Raw genomic sequence first — 16,702 nt, 5'->3', positions numbered from 1 at the left:
TCCTTGCCTTCTCCAATTCAGAGATTGAGTCATCCTCTTCCAGGTACAGAGAGAGAGACACCCTTATGGATGGAGATTTCCCTTATAAACATAAATGTCCCCTACAAAAGGGTTACCTTCTAAGGTTTTCAGTTTTTCCTGTGTCTGCTGTTTCTTAAAAATGACCAGCTCACGATAATCCTTATGCCATGAGGCATATTTTGTGCAAATTCTACTCCCTTCTATCAAGCTCAAATACTAACAGCTAATACTAATAGCTTAGATTAATTTATTAGGTAATAAAAAGGCTTTAATTATCACATAAATTCATAGTGAACATAATATGGGGAATTATTCTTATGTGAAGAACTTAATGTATATAGTAAATTAAGCATATTGATTATCTACGCAGATGAATATAAAGATTCAAATGTTAGTGTCTAAGCAACTATTTCTTAAGAGCTCCCAAATAACGTGTACAGATAGCAAATAGCAAACATGTAAAGCCATCTATTGCTTTAGGTACTGGGAGAATCTGACTTAACTCTTGTGTGTACACTGACAACATCTATGAAGTATTTAATCCACCAGAAATACTAATACATTCTCAAAGAAGCTAAATTTCCTAATTATGTACCATTCGTTATATCCTGATGGTTTCTACCAACTTTTTCGTTTCAGAAGTTATTAAATCATTGAAAAACCTCACTTAAATTGCCCTATTGTATATAAATCAAAGGTAATGTCAAAGTTCCAGTTACAAAATATCTAGTCATCATTTTGCAGAATTAAGCAGCAAAAAGGAGTTTGGGAGTTTTCTTCTGTTATTTTCCACTATCCACCTACACACACATACAACATGCATAAACACACCCATCCTCACTCACACACACATACTCAAGCCATTCAGAAAAAACAAAACAAAATAAAAACCACTTATGCTCTCAAATTCGGTGAGGAGACTTGTATTTAAAAGAGCACAGAAGACAGCTCAGGGATAAATACGGAGATGTAGGATCCAAGGCCACTGCAAGATAGGCCACATTAGCACGAAGATTACTGTGAGCTAAACAGCAATCAAAGCCTAACGGATTCAGGGAAGCTCTTGACCTCCCTCCTCAACTGCCTGAAAAGAATTTAGATAGAAAATCCGCTCCAGGAAGGGAGCTATCACCATAGATAACTACATTATGATAGAAACTAGGTAGGGCAGGCAGGGAGGAACGTAGCAAGGTCTGTTTGATCAAAGTCCTCCATGTCCCATTGTTTCTGAGTGGCCCAGCAAACATTTGTTTACCAAACAATTACTCTTTTTTTCTTTAATATTAACATATAATGTACTATTTGTTTCAGGGGTACAGGTCTGTGATTCATCAGTCTTACACAATACACAGCACTCTTCTTCCTCTTCCCTTGGTAGTCCCAGACCTCCATCCCTTCTCCTTAGCTCAGAATGAAGTATTTTGCCTGTTTTTGGGAGGTCCATGTCTGTATGGATTCACTGTACATACACTATTAAATTTGATTTTCTCCTGTTAATCTGTCTCATGTCAATTTGATTCTTAGTCCAGCTAGAAGGACCTAGAAGGGGACAGGACATTCTTCCTCCCCAACAAAGACATGTCTAAAACTATAAAAGCAACAGAAAACATGGAGCAAAACCACCTCTGCTGAAGATTTCTTCTGGCTTCTGAAACTATGGGTGTTGTTTGCAGAGGCCCTGACTCCCTGGTGTCCATGCTCTGCCCAACCATGTTTTCACTCTGTTCATGTGGAACAACCCCATGACCTGTGACAAAGGTATATGCCTATGTCACCTTCAAGCCAGGGTGGCTAGCACATGTGCTACAGGAAAAGAACAACTAAGACCCAGTTACCTTCTGATTCCTCCAGCCCCCAGGGACATCTCCGACACCAGGCAACACAAGTGTCATCTGCCTGGTACATAATACAAACTCTAGAATTTAAACCCTGACTCAAACTGCCTTGGCATTTCACATAATGGTTAGCCCAAGATTTTTGTTTGTGGAATAAAAACAGTATTCCAGGATTTGGAGACTAACAGTGAGTCGGGATAACTCAGCTCCTCTCTGACAGCTTGAGATAATTACACCATGCCACACTCCTCATTGTGTTGTGTGGACACGGTCTGCTGAACATCCTTACACTGAGAAAGGGAGCAAATACACTGATTTTATATTTTTAACCTTTCAAATTGACCAGCAGTGGGACTATGGCAAGACTCCATATTCACAAATACTTAAACACATCTTGCAAGACTGAAAATCGCTAAAATTTGGAGGAGAGAAAAGATATAAAAGTATTGCAAGATGGAAAACAGATAGGGATACCTACTTTGCTCTCAACAGATCCTGATCTTTAAGGGCTGAGCCTTGAAGGTAGATAACTCGTTGTGACCACATTGGAATCTGCAGTACCCTTCGAACTTGCACATCCATTTCAGTAGGACACAAAATCACCACATAATAATCCTATTTAAAACAAAGTGAGCAATGGGGCAAAATCAATAATGCTGTGTTTTATTTTATGTAAGTAAACAGAATGTCTAAGAATATTTAGAAATATGATGATATAGAAATAAACTCCTGTGACTAAGTAAAAATTTGCATTCAAAACCTGGACATACATTAATTAAGATGATACTATAATAAACATAACTGAGATATATAAAATCTCATAAAACAATATAAGGTCATCCTGACCTTTTGCAATCTTATTAGTACCTTGAAGAGAAGGTAATCAGTGAATACTCATTAGACATTTCCGACCTATAAAGTTTCCAGTTATAACTTCAGGCTGATTCTAAAATATATAATACATACAGGGCAGAAGTGCTTAAAAAATCCATTCATACTTCAAATTTTTACTTTTAGAATAGAAACTCCGATGGTGATTTACATCATTTGGTAATATTATGAACTGATAATACTGAAAAATCTCTGATGAATATCTGAAAGGATAAGGATTCATAAAAATATTGATAATACAAAGTAAATTTAAAGCTTTGAGATTACATATTTCAAAATAATGATCCTTTGGAGAAAATACAAAAGTACTCTGAGTGATAAAATAGTTTAATACACTGATTATAGGAATTACAATTCTCTGGGAAACTGTCACCATTTTATCATCTAAAATAGATCTAGTGGAAATTTGGGGAGTTTTGAGAATTCTCCACATTGATGTCAGTCAAAATAAATTACTAGGTATCAAAACTTGGGGCATCAAATTTTCCCCAAAATAGGTTTTCTTTATGGATTATAATGAGCAAAACTGCAATTATTTAATATGAATAATAATAAAAACAACAAATAATATGGTTTCTTTAAAAATGCAAATTAACATATGAAAACAAAAGAATGTATGATGTAAATTAAGTATCACTTACTTATAAATTATATTTTTAAAAATATTTTTTAATAGTATTTTAAAAGATCTCCAATATAGTCATGAAAAAAAAATCTATTTAAGGGAGATCTAAATAGATACACTCAGTACTGTTTTGATCTCGGGATTGTCCAACCTCTTGACACAAATTTATTGAGGAAATACAAGACATTCAAGTAGCTCTTTACTGCTTGGACTGAACTAAGTGCACTGAGCAGGAAAAGGAGATTACCTAAATCTACACTGGCCCAGTACCACACAGAAGTATCTGAGGATTTTATCTGTGCAGACAGATGAAGAGATTTTTTTCTGAATTATTGTTCTCAATTCAGCTAGTTCTTGTACAATTTTGGGTCATTCATTGCTAGTATAAATAAGACCTAGGTACACTCTGGGAAACAAAAGGAAAAATGGAACTTTCAGACTTCCACATTTCTACCAGCAACACTCGATAAAGCTTTTGATAATTTCAAGTGAGTAGATGATATTGTGAAATGACTTTTTCATTGTTTGATATGTTATGTTAAATTCCACTGTTTCATAAAAATGTCATTTGTGCATTACCCAAGGGAGAAAAAAATCCTTTTAATTCAAAGAAAACCTTTCTTTGTAGCATTAACATAATTCCATCTGTCTTTTAGTGTAGATACAGAAGGAAACTTAAAATACTGTGTATTCCTTAAGCATTTTTTCTATGTTCCTGGTTATATTTGTAGTTCTTCATTTACTCTTTCTAAATTTGAGTGTATAAATAAAAATCCTCCAGAATGCAGGCTGCACCACCAGTTAATTGACTTTGACAATATGTTAGTTATGATCCAGTAAAAGGCATAACATAATTTTAATGTACCTGAAGTCTTGGGTGAGCATAGAATTCATTTAAAAAGTCCATAAGTAAATCAATCTTCAGTGAACTGACACACAGAACAACATGCTTCTCAGTTTGAGCTCTATGTCGACTATAGTTTCCACCTGACTTTTGTCTCTCCATCCACAAATAGGCCAGCTGTTCAAACTGCAATGCATTTTCCACATATGAACAAAAACACTGGACATGAAAGTAAAAACCAATGCAATACATCCATTGTTTATTAGATACACTCAATTTCTTAGATGGAACTCGTTGCGATTCAAATTATCTGTATTCCCTTCAATAACAGACTTTTTATGTGATTGCTATACAGGTTACTAATGCTTCCCAGGGGCTTCAGGTCTCTACAGAAACATATTAACATGATTTTCCTATTATATCATAATGGCACTAAAAGGTTTGTGCTTCTGCTTTATGTCCAGTAAATCAGGCAGCCATGATGTGTCATGCACTGCTTCCAAGAGAAAAACCTCAAAGGCATTTCTTCTACCTTCTTCTACCAAGTTCGGCACACATCTCATGCAATGAGAGATACCCAACACACAAAGTCACATTCTAGTTGTATAGCTGTACTTGGTATGTAAGGAAAGTGGAGGGAATAGAGGAGGGATGTCAGGAAGGAACACAGGCATGACTGGATAGAAGTGGGAAGATCATTTTCATACCTTCATAAAGTATATTTAGATACACTGTGACCAAAGGTTTGTAATGGAAGATACATGCTTGATTTGTATTTGCCATATCCTGTTTCTGACCTGCTCACCCATGGGCACCCAAGAGCTCACTGTAGGAAAGAGTTGGAGATTGTGTCTACTTATCTTTAGTCTTCTTTTATATCTCTGTGCCTTTGCAACCACCTTATCCACTCCCAGAATGGTACATAATAGGTACATATCATCTTCAGATTTTGCTTTAGTTGACCAACATATGTGATCAGTTTTTATTTATTGCAATGTTCAGCTTTTATATTGTTTCAAGAACCAAAAGAAATCAAACCTTCATAACTTTATTTCCTTGGCCTATCATTCTGTAATTAAAACTATATTATCCTATGATCTTTTAATTAATATAGTTAAATACCCTGTATTTCAAAGAAACATCTTCAAGAATTGAAATGAGATGTGAGCTACATCAGTTGTGAATGGAGGGGAAAAAAGTCAGTTTTAATATAATGTGAAAAAGCAGTTCCTGAGACCATTTTAATTTACTGACTAGAAACAATAATAACATGTGTCAATATAATACATTAATAAACCACCCTGCATTTCTTATGAAGTATGGAAGATTTGATTTTATAAGATTTGCACATTTCTATAAAATGTATCCTGGCTCTCTTTACCTGTATGGGTAGAACCACAAGAGCAACACAGATCATGGCAACGACAAAAAGCTTGGAGGACCATGTTTCAGGGGTGACATCCCCAAAGCCCACAGTAGAAAATGTCACAATGCAGAAGTAAAGGGAGTCGAAGAGATTCAGCTTCTTTCCTATTCGTTCCAGATGTTGGATTCCACAAATGCTAAAGAAACAAACATGCATTAAAATTAGAACTTTCAAATTGGGCACATTATTTCTCATTACTCTTTTGAAAGTCAAAGCACATTTCATAAAGCCATGTAGTAAGTTGGACTCTTATATTGTACAATATTTTTTTCCTCAGGAAAATATGATTTTTTAAGTTTTTACCTACATTAATCAAATATAGTATTATTTTGATTGATAACCAAAAATTGTAGTCAAAATATCACAGAGTATACCTGAGTAGCATGTAAAAGGAATAGACTGAATTTCATGGGTGACTTACACAGACATTTTGAATGCATGCCAGGAAACACAGAGACAGAAATTGCTAAATTTATTCCCTGTCAAAAGAGTGATAGTCTTTTTTTTTTCCAGGAAGCCATCTTATTGTATAATATGTGTGTGTTTCATATATATATATATATCAAAGGTTTGAGGAGTTAACAATTGCCAAGTCATTCTCAAGAGATCAACCATCTGTACAAAGCTACTAATGGTATAAAAGTAAGAGAGCAGCATAGAAATTGTTACAAGATGTCCCCAAAGTAGATTGTTAAAATAGCTCTTAAAATAGCACTACTACTGGCAAGGAAAAAAGAAAAAAGAGAAAAGAAAAAAGAAAAAAAAGGAAAGGTGAGACTTGGAGGGAGATATGAGATTTGCACATTAATCACTGTATAATGGCATACACTTATGCAAGAAGAAAAAAACAGGTATTGATGCATGCTTTAATATGGATAAATCACAAAAATATGTTGAATGAAAGAAGACAGATGTAGAAAACTACAGACTATATGATACTATTTATATGAAATGTCCAGAAAAGAGACAGAAAGCAGACTAGTGGCTGGATGGGACCTGATGGTGGGAATAGGGTGATAGAAAATGGTCTAAAACCAGAATGTGGTGATGATTGCAGAACTCCGTAAATGCATTTAAAATGATTGACATTTACACTTAAAATGAGTGCACTGTATGGTATGTAATTTATCCCCTTACAAAGCTGTCCAAAAAAATCAGTGTTTACTTTTGGATACTCATTCCAACCCCTATGCACAGCAAGCAAACATAGCTCAATTTTGATGACCATGAAGAGGTAATATTCAGTGTTTAAATTTGAGAAATTCTTTTTCTATCCTTTTAAGGTAATCTTCCTATTTGTTTGGTTACATATCAAAAATATTGAATTATCTTAATTTTTTTTTTAAGGCAGAGTCTGTCTAAGCCAGCGGATAAGTAGGTAGGTGGGCAAACACACAGGTAGATAAACCAAGGGACAAAAGAGAAGTAGTAGGGTACTTGTCATCATTTTACTGCTGAGGGAGAGACTGTTGTGGTTTTTGTTTGTTTGTTTGTTTGTTTGTTTGTTTGTTTTTCTTTTCTTTTTCTTTCTTACCTCCAAGTTTCCAGAATGGTTCAGCAAAATTGCCCTTGTTCTATGCTTAGGAATTTTGTGTGAGCTGCCAGGTCATATGAGTTGATTCGTATCAGTTTATTTGCTCTGCTGTCCCTATGCAATATAATAGCCGAACTAATTATAAGACTATTCAGATGGAGGCTTACTATGACCAAAGAGAATAACTGTTTGATAACAAATATTTCTGTGAAGTAGGTTATATTTGAAAATGTAAGCAATTTATGCTTAACTTTTACACTACAGTAGAAAATAAAATAAGAAGGAAGATAAATTACATAGCTTTAGGGATTCAAATGTTAAAGGCTTACTATATATTGCATAACTATAAAAGTCAGTCCTTGTTCATAGATAAAATGTCCATTTTTAATGCAGATAAACATTATCTTCACCTAAACCAGTAAAAAAGTCTCCTACTCTGCTTCCTTGTCTTCAGTTTGTTCTTTTTTTAATATAACCTGTTCATAATGGCCATATTCACATTCTTTAAACAAAGCTTAGAGAGGCGCCTGGATGGTTCAGCTGGTTAAGCATCCAATTTTTGATTTGGGCTCAGGTCATGATCTCAGGGTTTTGAGTTCAAGCCCTGCCTTGGAGCTTAAGATTCTCTCCCTCCCTCTCCCACTCCCCTTCTCCTCCCCCGTGGGTGTGTGCATTCGCTCTCGCTAAAAAAAAAATTAAAATAAAGTAATTAATTAATTTTAAAAAGCTTAGATATGTCAATCACAGGTTAAAAAAAGGCATTGGATCCTTACAGTTTAAGACCACTTCTAATTCATGGTGTGATACATTATATAATAGCTGCCAATAAATCAAGCCTTCCTATGCTCACGCCTGTTTGCAACATGATATTGCTGCACTTCCCATCAAAAGTGAAATCTAGTTCTCCATGTCCTTGCATTTGAACAGCCTAATAACTTATTTGGACCAATAGAATATTGTAGAAATGATGATGTGTGGATCACAGAGCATGGATCTTACAACACCCTGAAGTTCTTGTTCTTTCTGTCTTAGAAGTCTGAGGTTACCATGCTGTAAAGCAGCCTGGTATAATCTACTGAAGGATGAGAGGCTTGTGGAAAAAAACAAAAAAACAAAAAAACCCCAAAATGTCCCAACTGCCAGCCAGCACCAACTGCCAGACATGACAGTAGGCCATCTTGGATGCTCCAATTCCTGTCAGGCCATCACATGACTGAAGCCAAGAATAACTGCAAGTGAGACCAGCAGGAGAACTATCCTGGTTACCAACCACAGAACTGTGAGAAACAACAAATTGTGCTGTTTTAAGCCACTACCTTTTAGGTCGCTTGTTATTTGGCAATAGATATGTGGTACATACAGAATTAATGAGACTCTAGCATCTGGATCTAATCTGGTTTTTCTCAAATTTTGCTCTCACTTTATCTCCCCTTCACTTACTATTTGGATGGTTTACCTATCATAGTATATAATCCTTACCCTCTGTACCGACTTTTGCCCAATCTATTCCCTACAACGGAAGCCCTCTCTCCACAATACCTACTGTGATTCCCATTTTTTGAACCCTAGCTCAAAAATGACTCCCTCATAAAGACTTCATTGAATCTCAAGTTCAAGGAATTCCTAGATGTTCCTGCTGAATTCCTAGAGCACATATGAGTTTATGTCTCACATAGGTAAACTTTTACAACAATACCTATTTTTAGAGTTTAATATTTATTACCCCAACTCAACTATTACTTACCCTACTGACACTGTTTACACTTATATTTTTATTTCCTAGAGCACTTAGCACAAAGTGTTTAGTAGTCACTCATTAACTAACTGCTAAAAGAACAAAAGAACACCTGTTACATCATACTCAAATAGTAAATGCAAACAACTCCAGAAAGCAGTTCATTCATGTGTTTCTGTTTTCATTACTACATAACAAACTCCCCAAAACTCAGTGGCTTAAAACCATAACAATTTCTCATTTCACATGATTCCATGTGATAGGTGGGAAGTATCTTTGGTTTTCTTGGGCTCACTCACGTGGCTTCATTGAGCTAGAAGTCTGGCTAGAGTGAAAGGTCCAAGATGGCCTCACTCCTGTGCCAAATGGCCAGTGTTCATTGCTGTCTGTGTGCCTTGCTTAGTTATTCTCCATGTGACCACTCATCCTCCAACAGAGTAAACCTGCTTCCTTACTGTCTCAGGGAGGGCAATGATAGCAGCTGAAAGTCCTCTGCAGACCAAGTTTTATCTGCCCCATTCAATTTGCCAAAGCAAGTCGCTAGATCAGCCCAGATTGGAGGGGTGGGTGTGGAAATAGACTCTGTCTCCTGATGAGAGGAGCTACAAATTTTGTGATCTCATGTTTTTCAATCCACCAAACTGTATAAGTGAGAATATTTATCACAACCTATATAAATCTTAATAAATAGTATTGAATAAATCATGTTAAAGTGCCGTGGCTCCGCGGACGGTCCAAGATATTTAATTGCCTTGATGTAACTGTAGTTAAATTCATGCTTGCAATCATTTTTTATAATCCTTATGTAAAATGCCATTTTACTTGACCTAGAAAAGTCATGTGACCCTTTCACATACTTATCAATATCACACTTAAGATCCAAGACTTGATATACCTTAATACTCACTAAATCAATATGAAAATGAAGATGCCCATAGAAGCTGTTACATGCTTGGTATTATTATATAAAAATAAAAATTAACTTTTTTTTAAAGATTTTATCTATTTATTTGACAGAGAGAGAGAGGGAGAGAGCGAGCACAAATAGGCAGAGTGGCAGGCAGAGGGAGAAGCAGGCTCTCTGCTGAGCAGGGAGCCTGACACAGGCCTCAATCCCAGGACCCTGAGATCATGACCTGAGCCAAAGGCAGACGCTTAACCAACTGAGCCACTCAGGTGCCCTCCAAAATTAATGTTTTTAAGGACTAATAAGGGTCAATATACTGAATTACTTTTAGAGTTTTTCTCTGATTTTGAATAGGCCTGTTAACCAGTTTCATTTAGGTCTCATTTAATGGGCCACTGCTAATGTTTGTGGATAACGATGTCATCACATTTCAAAAATACTGATGTTAACATATCTTCTAAGGCAATAAATATTTTTGTAATAAATAAATTAACTTAGCTCCTTCTTCCCAAGAGAAAATAGGACAGAGAATATTTAAATATCTACCCAAAAAAAGAGTACTCCTTTTCAGGTATATATCAAATCTTGTTCCCTCTGTGTTCGTAAGTCTAAATGCCTTTTATCATATTCAGAACAAAATCCAAAAGCCCCTGGCTCTTCTTGGTCCTTATCTTCTAAGACCATCCCCTAATCACTGCCCTCCAGCCACACCAGCCTCACTGCTATCCCTGAAATGTGCCAAGTGTCACCCAAATTTTCTTTCAACTTTCTCCCCTTATTTCTAATATTTCCAATGTCCAAACAGAATCCTAAACTTCCTCTCTAAATTTGCTCCGCCCAAATTCTTCAAATCAAATGGTGGTAAATACAACTTTCTTGTTGATCAGGTCACAATACTAGAGTCAACCTTGACTTCTCTCTTTCACAACCCACATCCAAATCCTTAGCAAATTTCACTGTTTCTAGCTTCAAAACATAACCAGAATTCACTATCACTACTCACCACTGCTACTGCAATGATCCTTGCCATCATGTTCCCTGCCTTGCACTGCAATAAACACTCTCATCCTTCTCCCAGCAGCCTATCACCACCATGCCAGAGTTTTCCTATGAAAACACAGGTCAGTCCACGCTATTCCCCTACTTAAAACTCTAAGAGGGCTCCCTATTTCACTTGACTAAAAGCTAATATTCTTTCACTTGCTATAGCATAATACCCAATCTGACCCTTCCCTACCAGGCCTTTCGGACTAATTTTCTACTCTTCTCTGTGGTTCACTCTGCCCCAGCTACACTGGCATCCTTGCTTTCTGACCAACGTGAGAGTCATGTTCCTTGTCACAGAACATTCTCTGGCTAGAACCTATTGCCTCAGATTTTGTCATCACTAACTCCTTGCATCTTCCCAGTTTTACTTCTATATTGACCATCATATATATTTTTAATCTTCCTTATCCTGCTTAATTAAAAAAAAGTTTTAGTCATGTGTTGGATTTGGTGTCCATTGTCTATAACCCTCTATATGAATGGAGGTCTATTAGGACAGAGAATCAAGTGCTTTCTTCATCCATTAAGAGCCCCTAAAATAGTGCCAAGCACAGAATAATGTTCATAGATCTCTACTGCCATATTTATATCACCAAGCCATTTAGACTGTTTAGATATAAACTAAATACAATTTACTAATTTAAAAAAAGCACCCAAAATGTTTATCTGACCACTGTCTTAACTGTGGAATCTAATATAAGTAAGTGGCAAGACTACAAAAAAAAAAAAAAGTGGCAAGACTAAATACTTCTTTAGGGAGACAGGAGAGGCAGGGGGAATCAAGGGAGGCAGATCCAATATTCTATAAATCTATTGGCTTTCCCACCACATTTTAATCAATATCACTTGAAATATTCAAATACTATAAATAAGCAAGTTGGGTTTTACTTGCTCTAGTAATTAGTATTTGTAACTCCAACATCTGTTTCAGTTAGTACTACTTAAATAATATAATAAATTAAAAATTTAGAATTTGGAAATGCATTGACTAACTTATTGAAATTCACTCTGCTTGTGTAATATGCAACATGTGGAGAATGTTAAGAGTATCTGCCAACTTATTACATATATTTTGGTTATAGCAACACATCTAGCAATGTTTTGAAGTTAAGAAATATAAAAATGTGTATTACTGCTCTATGTCATTAACTAAAAAATAATTTTAGATTGTTCATATAAGCTATCTTTCCAAATAATTCAGCTACTTTTATGAAGAATGGAAAAAGTATTACCTTCAGTGTCAACTATACTTCAATTTAAAAAAGTGTATCTGCAGGGGTGCCTGGGTGGCTCACTTGGTTAAGCATTTGCTTTTGGCTTAGGTCATGATCTCAGGGTTCTGGGATCGAGCCCCATGTTGGGTTCCCTGCTCATCAGGGAGTCTGCTTCTCCCTCTCTCTCTCTCTGCCCCTTCCCCCTGCTTGTGTTCTCTCACTCTCTCTCTCAAATAAATAAATAAAATCTTTTAAAAAAAGTGTATCCTCAGGATAGGTAGATACACAGATAGTGTATTGTACTTTATTATTTAATTCTTAAGGCTAAGACAGTTTTAACATTGAAATACTCTTAATTTGCATTATGCATAAACATTAATATTTCACTTATATGTTAGCTATTTTTCCACGAACTATGAATGTTACAACATGCTATATAAGGATTTGAAGCTATTCATGATTATAATCCATTTTAATATAGATTGTTATCTTATTTCATTCACAGATGTCTTTGGAGCCACTATTGAACAAAAACTGCCTCTTCTCCCTGATCATAACTGATGAATTTCAGTTAATTATTATTTTGTGTCTGTACCCAGAAGTGATTTTAATGATGGGTACAGATTTTCTGATAAACTAAATCCAAGAATGTGCTCAAATAGACCACACTCATAATCAAAATATCCTATTTTGCCTTATCATAAGAGATACATCTTTTCAGTTGTCAAAGACTAAGTTAAACTATTTAAATTATATCCTGAATTGAAAGTAGTGGGAAAATTTAATAATGCAGAACTTAAAAATACATAATCATAGCTGGTAGATAGTAGTAAACACTCTTATCTTTAAATTTTATACTTAATCAAATTTAATATTGTTTTGTGACTGGGCAGTAATATTAAAAACAAAAAAGTCTTGCTTAAAATGCTTGGTTTTAGTGGGTATCTAATCATAACAAAATTTGTTAAAAGATTTTATTTATTTATTTATTTATTTATTTATTTATTTATTTATCTGAGAGAGAGAGAGAGAGAGAGCATGAGCAGGGGGAGGAACAGAGGAAGAGGGACAAGCTGACTTGGCGCTGAGTGTGCAGCCTGACTTGGGGCTCGATCTCATGACTCTGAGATCATGACCTGAGCCGAAACCAAGAGACAGATGCTTAACCAACTAAGCCCCCAAGGCACCCCTAATTGTAACAAAATTTTTGTTTATTATCCTGTATTGTCTGCCTAAATATTTGAAATTAAATAATTTACTCCAATTTAAGACAGAAAAAATAAACCAGTGTAACACCAAGTTCTATTTATATTTTTGTTTAGTTAATTTGCATAAAAGTTAATCAGATTCATTTATAGTGGTTGACTTTGAAGTGGAAAGTTACAAATTAATGTAATTGCCTTATAATTTCTCTATTATAAAAATACTTGTAAATTTTAAATAAGAAAAAAACTGATTTATATAAAACCAATAGGTGTTATAAAACTTAAATGTTTTATAATGGAAAATGGGTAACCTAACATCATAAAGGTAGATCATGTTTATTCCTCTAAATACATTTATTGATGGTTTACTAGTGTCAAGCATGCACTGTATGATAGAGATGCAGATATGAATACACCATAGTCTGCTTAAAAGAGCTTCTAAAATCTAAAGTGAATGATTTTGACCACAACTTTATAATACTACTACTAGTAGTACCATAAATTAATAATCAAACATTTAACTTATAACTTGATTAATGCTAACTTAGGTAAATTACTTAAGCATTTTAAATTTTATCCTTCTCAATTGGAAAGTAAATGCAATATTAACTTTTTCATATAGTTATTATGAGAATAAAATGAACTAATAATGCTCAGTGAAATGCCTGACACATAATGTTCAATGAATTCAGTAGTAATTTTGTTATTTAAATTTCAGCCCCAGCATAAAAGAAATAAAAGCACAAAAATGAGTCAAATATAAGAATGAACTATCTACACAAAATAGATATAAAGCCTTTCTTCTGCACTTGACAAAAAAATTAAGGTACTATTAACAATATATTCAGGGACTATGGAGAAAGAAAGCGGGGATGACAAAGTAGCAGGTCTGTTCCTCTTTGCTATGGATTTGGTAAGAAAGTTATTAGCAGCAGAAAATCATCCATGAATTAATGAGAGTAGCTATATAATATCCAATCTTTTCTCAATCTTGCAACTCTCAACTGCTTTGGAAGTGGAAAGATGGGCAAGTTAGGAGGGCTTCAAAAAGAAAAGTTAGGCAATTTGCAAGATAAACTCATAATCTTTAAATATGTACAAAGAACACATTCATGCTGATATTAGCTGACCTTTGGAGGGTTCACTATTATCATTTATGGAAACTGACAACTAATTCTCGGTAATGCAGTCATGGAAAGAAAAATAAGATTAAGCCCTTTTTCTAAGCCACAATGTCAATAATAGGCTAGTGACATGTTTTAAAAAGGACTACTTAGCCCTGAGATTGCTTGAGTGAAAGAATTTTTATATAATTATGTAAAAGACTGCATATATGTACATAATATGTGTATATATTTATATAGTTCACTGACCTGGGTAACTACTAAGTACATCATCATACGGTAACATTCATGATTTAAATGTTAAAATACCAGTATTTGGTGGGGGGGGGGGATACTAACAAAATTTTCTCTTTTTCTATTATTTTACACATACACTCGTATTTACTGTTATTTAAATAGATAACTAATTTTATATAACATGGGTTTTCCGTTTTATGAAGATTAATTAAATATACCTATTTTTAAAACTATGTATTTTGGGAAGCAGAAAATTCTTGCCATGCATGTGTTTATGTTTTTGCAGAATAGTGATTGATGTTCACAATAGTCAGCTTAAACTGGACTTTCAAAACTATTTCACAGAGCCATTTCTGCCTTATACTGTAGTTTAGTTTTATGAATACCCATTTGTGATGATGTCTGTTTTAAAAATCACTGATATGGAATAAAAATCTTTTAGGAATTTTATGGCATGGTACTTTTGCAAGATTTTCTAAGTCAATGTGGACAAGCACCTCAACTACACAGACTAGAGGACAAATATGTGCTTAAATACCTATTCAGAACTTGACCACAAAAGAAATATAAATATAAAAAAAATGCCCTTGGGAATTACATATCATCTAGTACTTTCACAATCAATAAGGATAAAAGATTGACTATATGACTAGAGCCATGTGAAACAAATATAGTTTTTGAAAAGTATAATGTTTGATTTGATTTGGTTTTCTTGCTTTTTGTTTTTAAGATTTTATTTATTTATTTATTTATTTAGTGTGCAAGTGGACAGAGGGACAGAGGAAGGGGGAAAGAGAATCTCAAGCAGACTCTGTGCTGAGCACAGAGCCCCACACAGAGCTTGCTCACTACCTTGAAATCAGTGGAAATCAAGAGTCAGATGCTTAACAGACTGAGCCACCCAGGTGCCCCTGGCTTTCAACCAATATTTGTAAATTTTCCAGTATGACCTAATGACATCAGGAGATAAAGGCAACGGATATCATGATATAAGGTAAAGAATATTAGGGAAAATTTTGTAGGTAGAGAGGGGTGAAAACTATTTCATTTTTGAAGACGTTGAATTTATCATTCCAGTAGGATATACATGTCCAATCCACTGCAATAATGTATTTTATTTATACCTATAATAAGCCATTTTTACACTCCTTTGGTAAACCCTACTTGATAATTTTTTTTACAGTTCCAGTATTTTCAGTTCTAAAAAATACTAATTTGCTAATACAAGCAAATAATATAGATATAAATAATAAATTATTAATATTATTCCACTCCTATTATCCTTAATGTAATTAATATTTAGTAAGTGCCCTTTGCCTGTTAAATATTTCATTTTGTATTGCTTTAGTTTTTACTATAAACTTTTGGATTTAGTCTGGCAATTTACTACTATCGGATTTTTATATCCAACTCTTCAAAGTGACCTTATTCTATGGTTCTGTATATCAATATATGTTCCTTGAAACACCAATCTGCCACTGTATATGGTTAGCCAATTAACTAACTGGTCTGTGTTGCATGGCTGTATCCCTGGATTATAAAGTCTCTGTAGCCATCTGTGTAAAGAACAATGTATCATTAAACCTGTATTTATCAGAAAAAAAATGGCAACTCTAGGTTAAACATTTATTTATTTAGTGAAAGAATTTTCAGATCGTTTTGATGAGTTAATAGTTATTGTGGATCTCTGAGAATGGAATAATTTTTAAAGGATTAAACAAACATACCTGCCAAAATTTTTAGTTTTGGTAGAGTATCTCAGAGGATCAGGATTTTATGAACTAAACTATGAGAACATTAGCTCATAGTTTGGGCTTTGTCTGAGTCTTTCAGAATCACAGTTTAGCTTAATCATTAAATGGCTGGGGTAACTTTTTATCTTTATTGTGCCCTGAATTACACGGCCTTGGATTAACTGTTCAATGAAAAAATTTAACAGTGGAACTGTCAAGCCTTGAAGTTTTTTCTTTTTTTAATTTTCTTTAATGGAAATCAAAACATATAATTTTAAAAGTGCTTCATCTCTACCTTAATCTCAATTTAATACTGATTATAAA

The 16,702-nt window shown here is 34.4% G+C and overlaps 1 protein-coding gene across 3 annotated transcripts in view; it reads right to left on the bottom strand.

Moving 5' to 3' along the window:
* The window catches only part of KCNT2 (potassium sodium-activated channel subfamily T member 2), a 346,348-nt gene that overhangs the window by 176,552 nt on the left and 153,094 nt on the right, over positions 1 to 16,702 (bottom strand). For all 3 annotated transcript variants that reach the window (XM_048225452.2, XM_026489786.4, XM_048225453.2), the window contains exons 9-11: positions 5,598 to 5,778; positions 4,238 to 4,402; positions 2,335 to 2,471 (exon numbers count right to left, since the gene is read on the bottom strand). In XM_048225452.2, the coding sequence (XP_048081409.2) occupies positions 2,335 to 2,471; positions 4,238 to 4,402; positions 5,598 to 5,778 (483 nt within the window). The remainder of the gene's footprint in view (positions 1 to 2,334; positions 2,472 to 4,237; positions 4,403 to 5,597; positions 5,779 to 16,702) is intronic.

Source organism: Ursus arctos, unplaced genomic scaffold (genome assembly GCF_023065955.2).
Source record: "Ursus arctos isolate Adak ecotype North America unplaced genomic scaffold, UrsArc2.0 scaffold_2, whole genome shotgun sequence".
Classification (NCBI taxonomy): Eukaryota; Metazoa; Chordata; class Mammalia; order Carnivora; family Ursidae; genus Ursus; species Ursus arctos.
The sequence above is the reverse complement of the archived record's forward strand: the minus strand, read 5'-3'. Positions and strand labels throughout refer to the sequence as shown.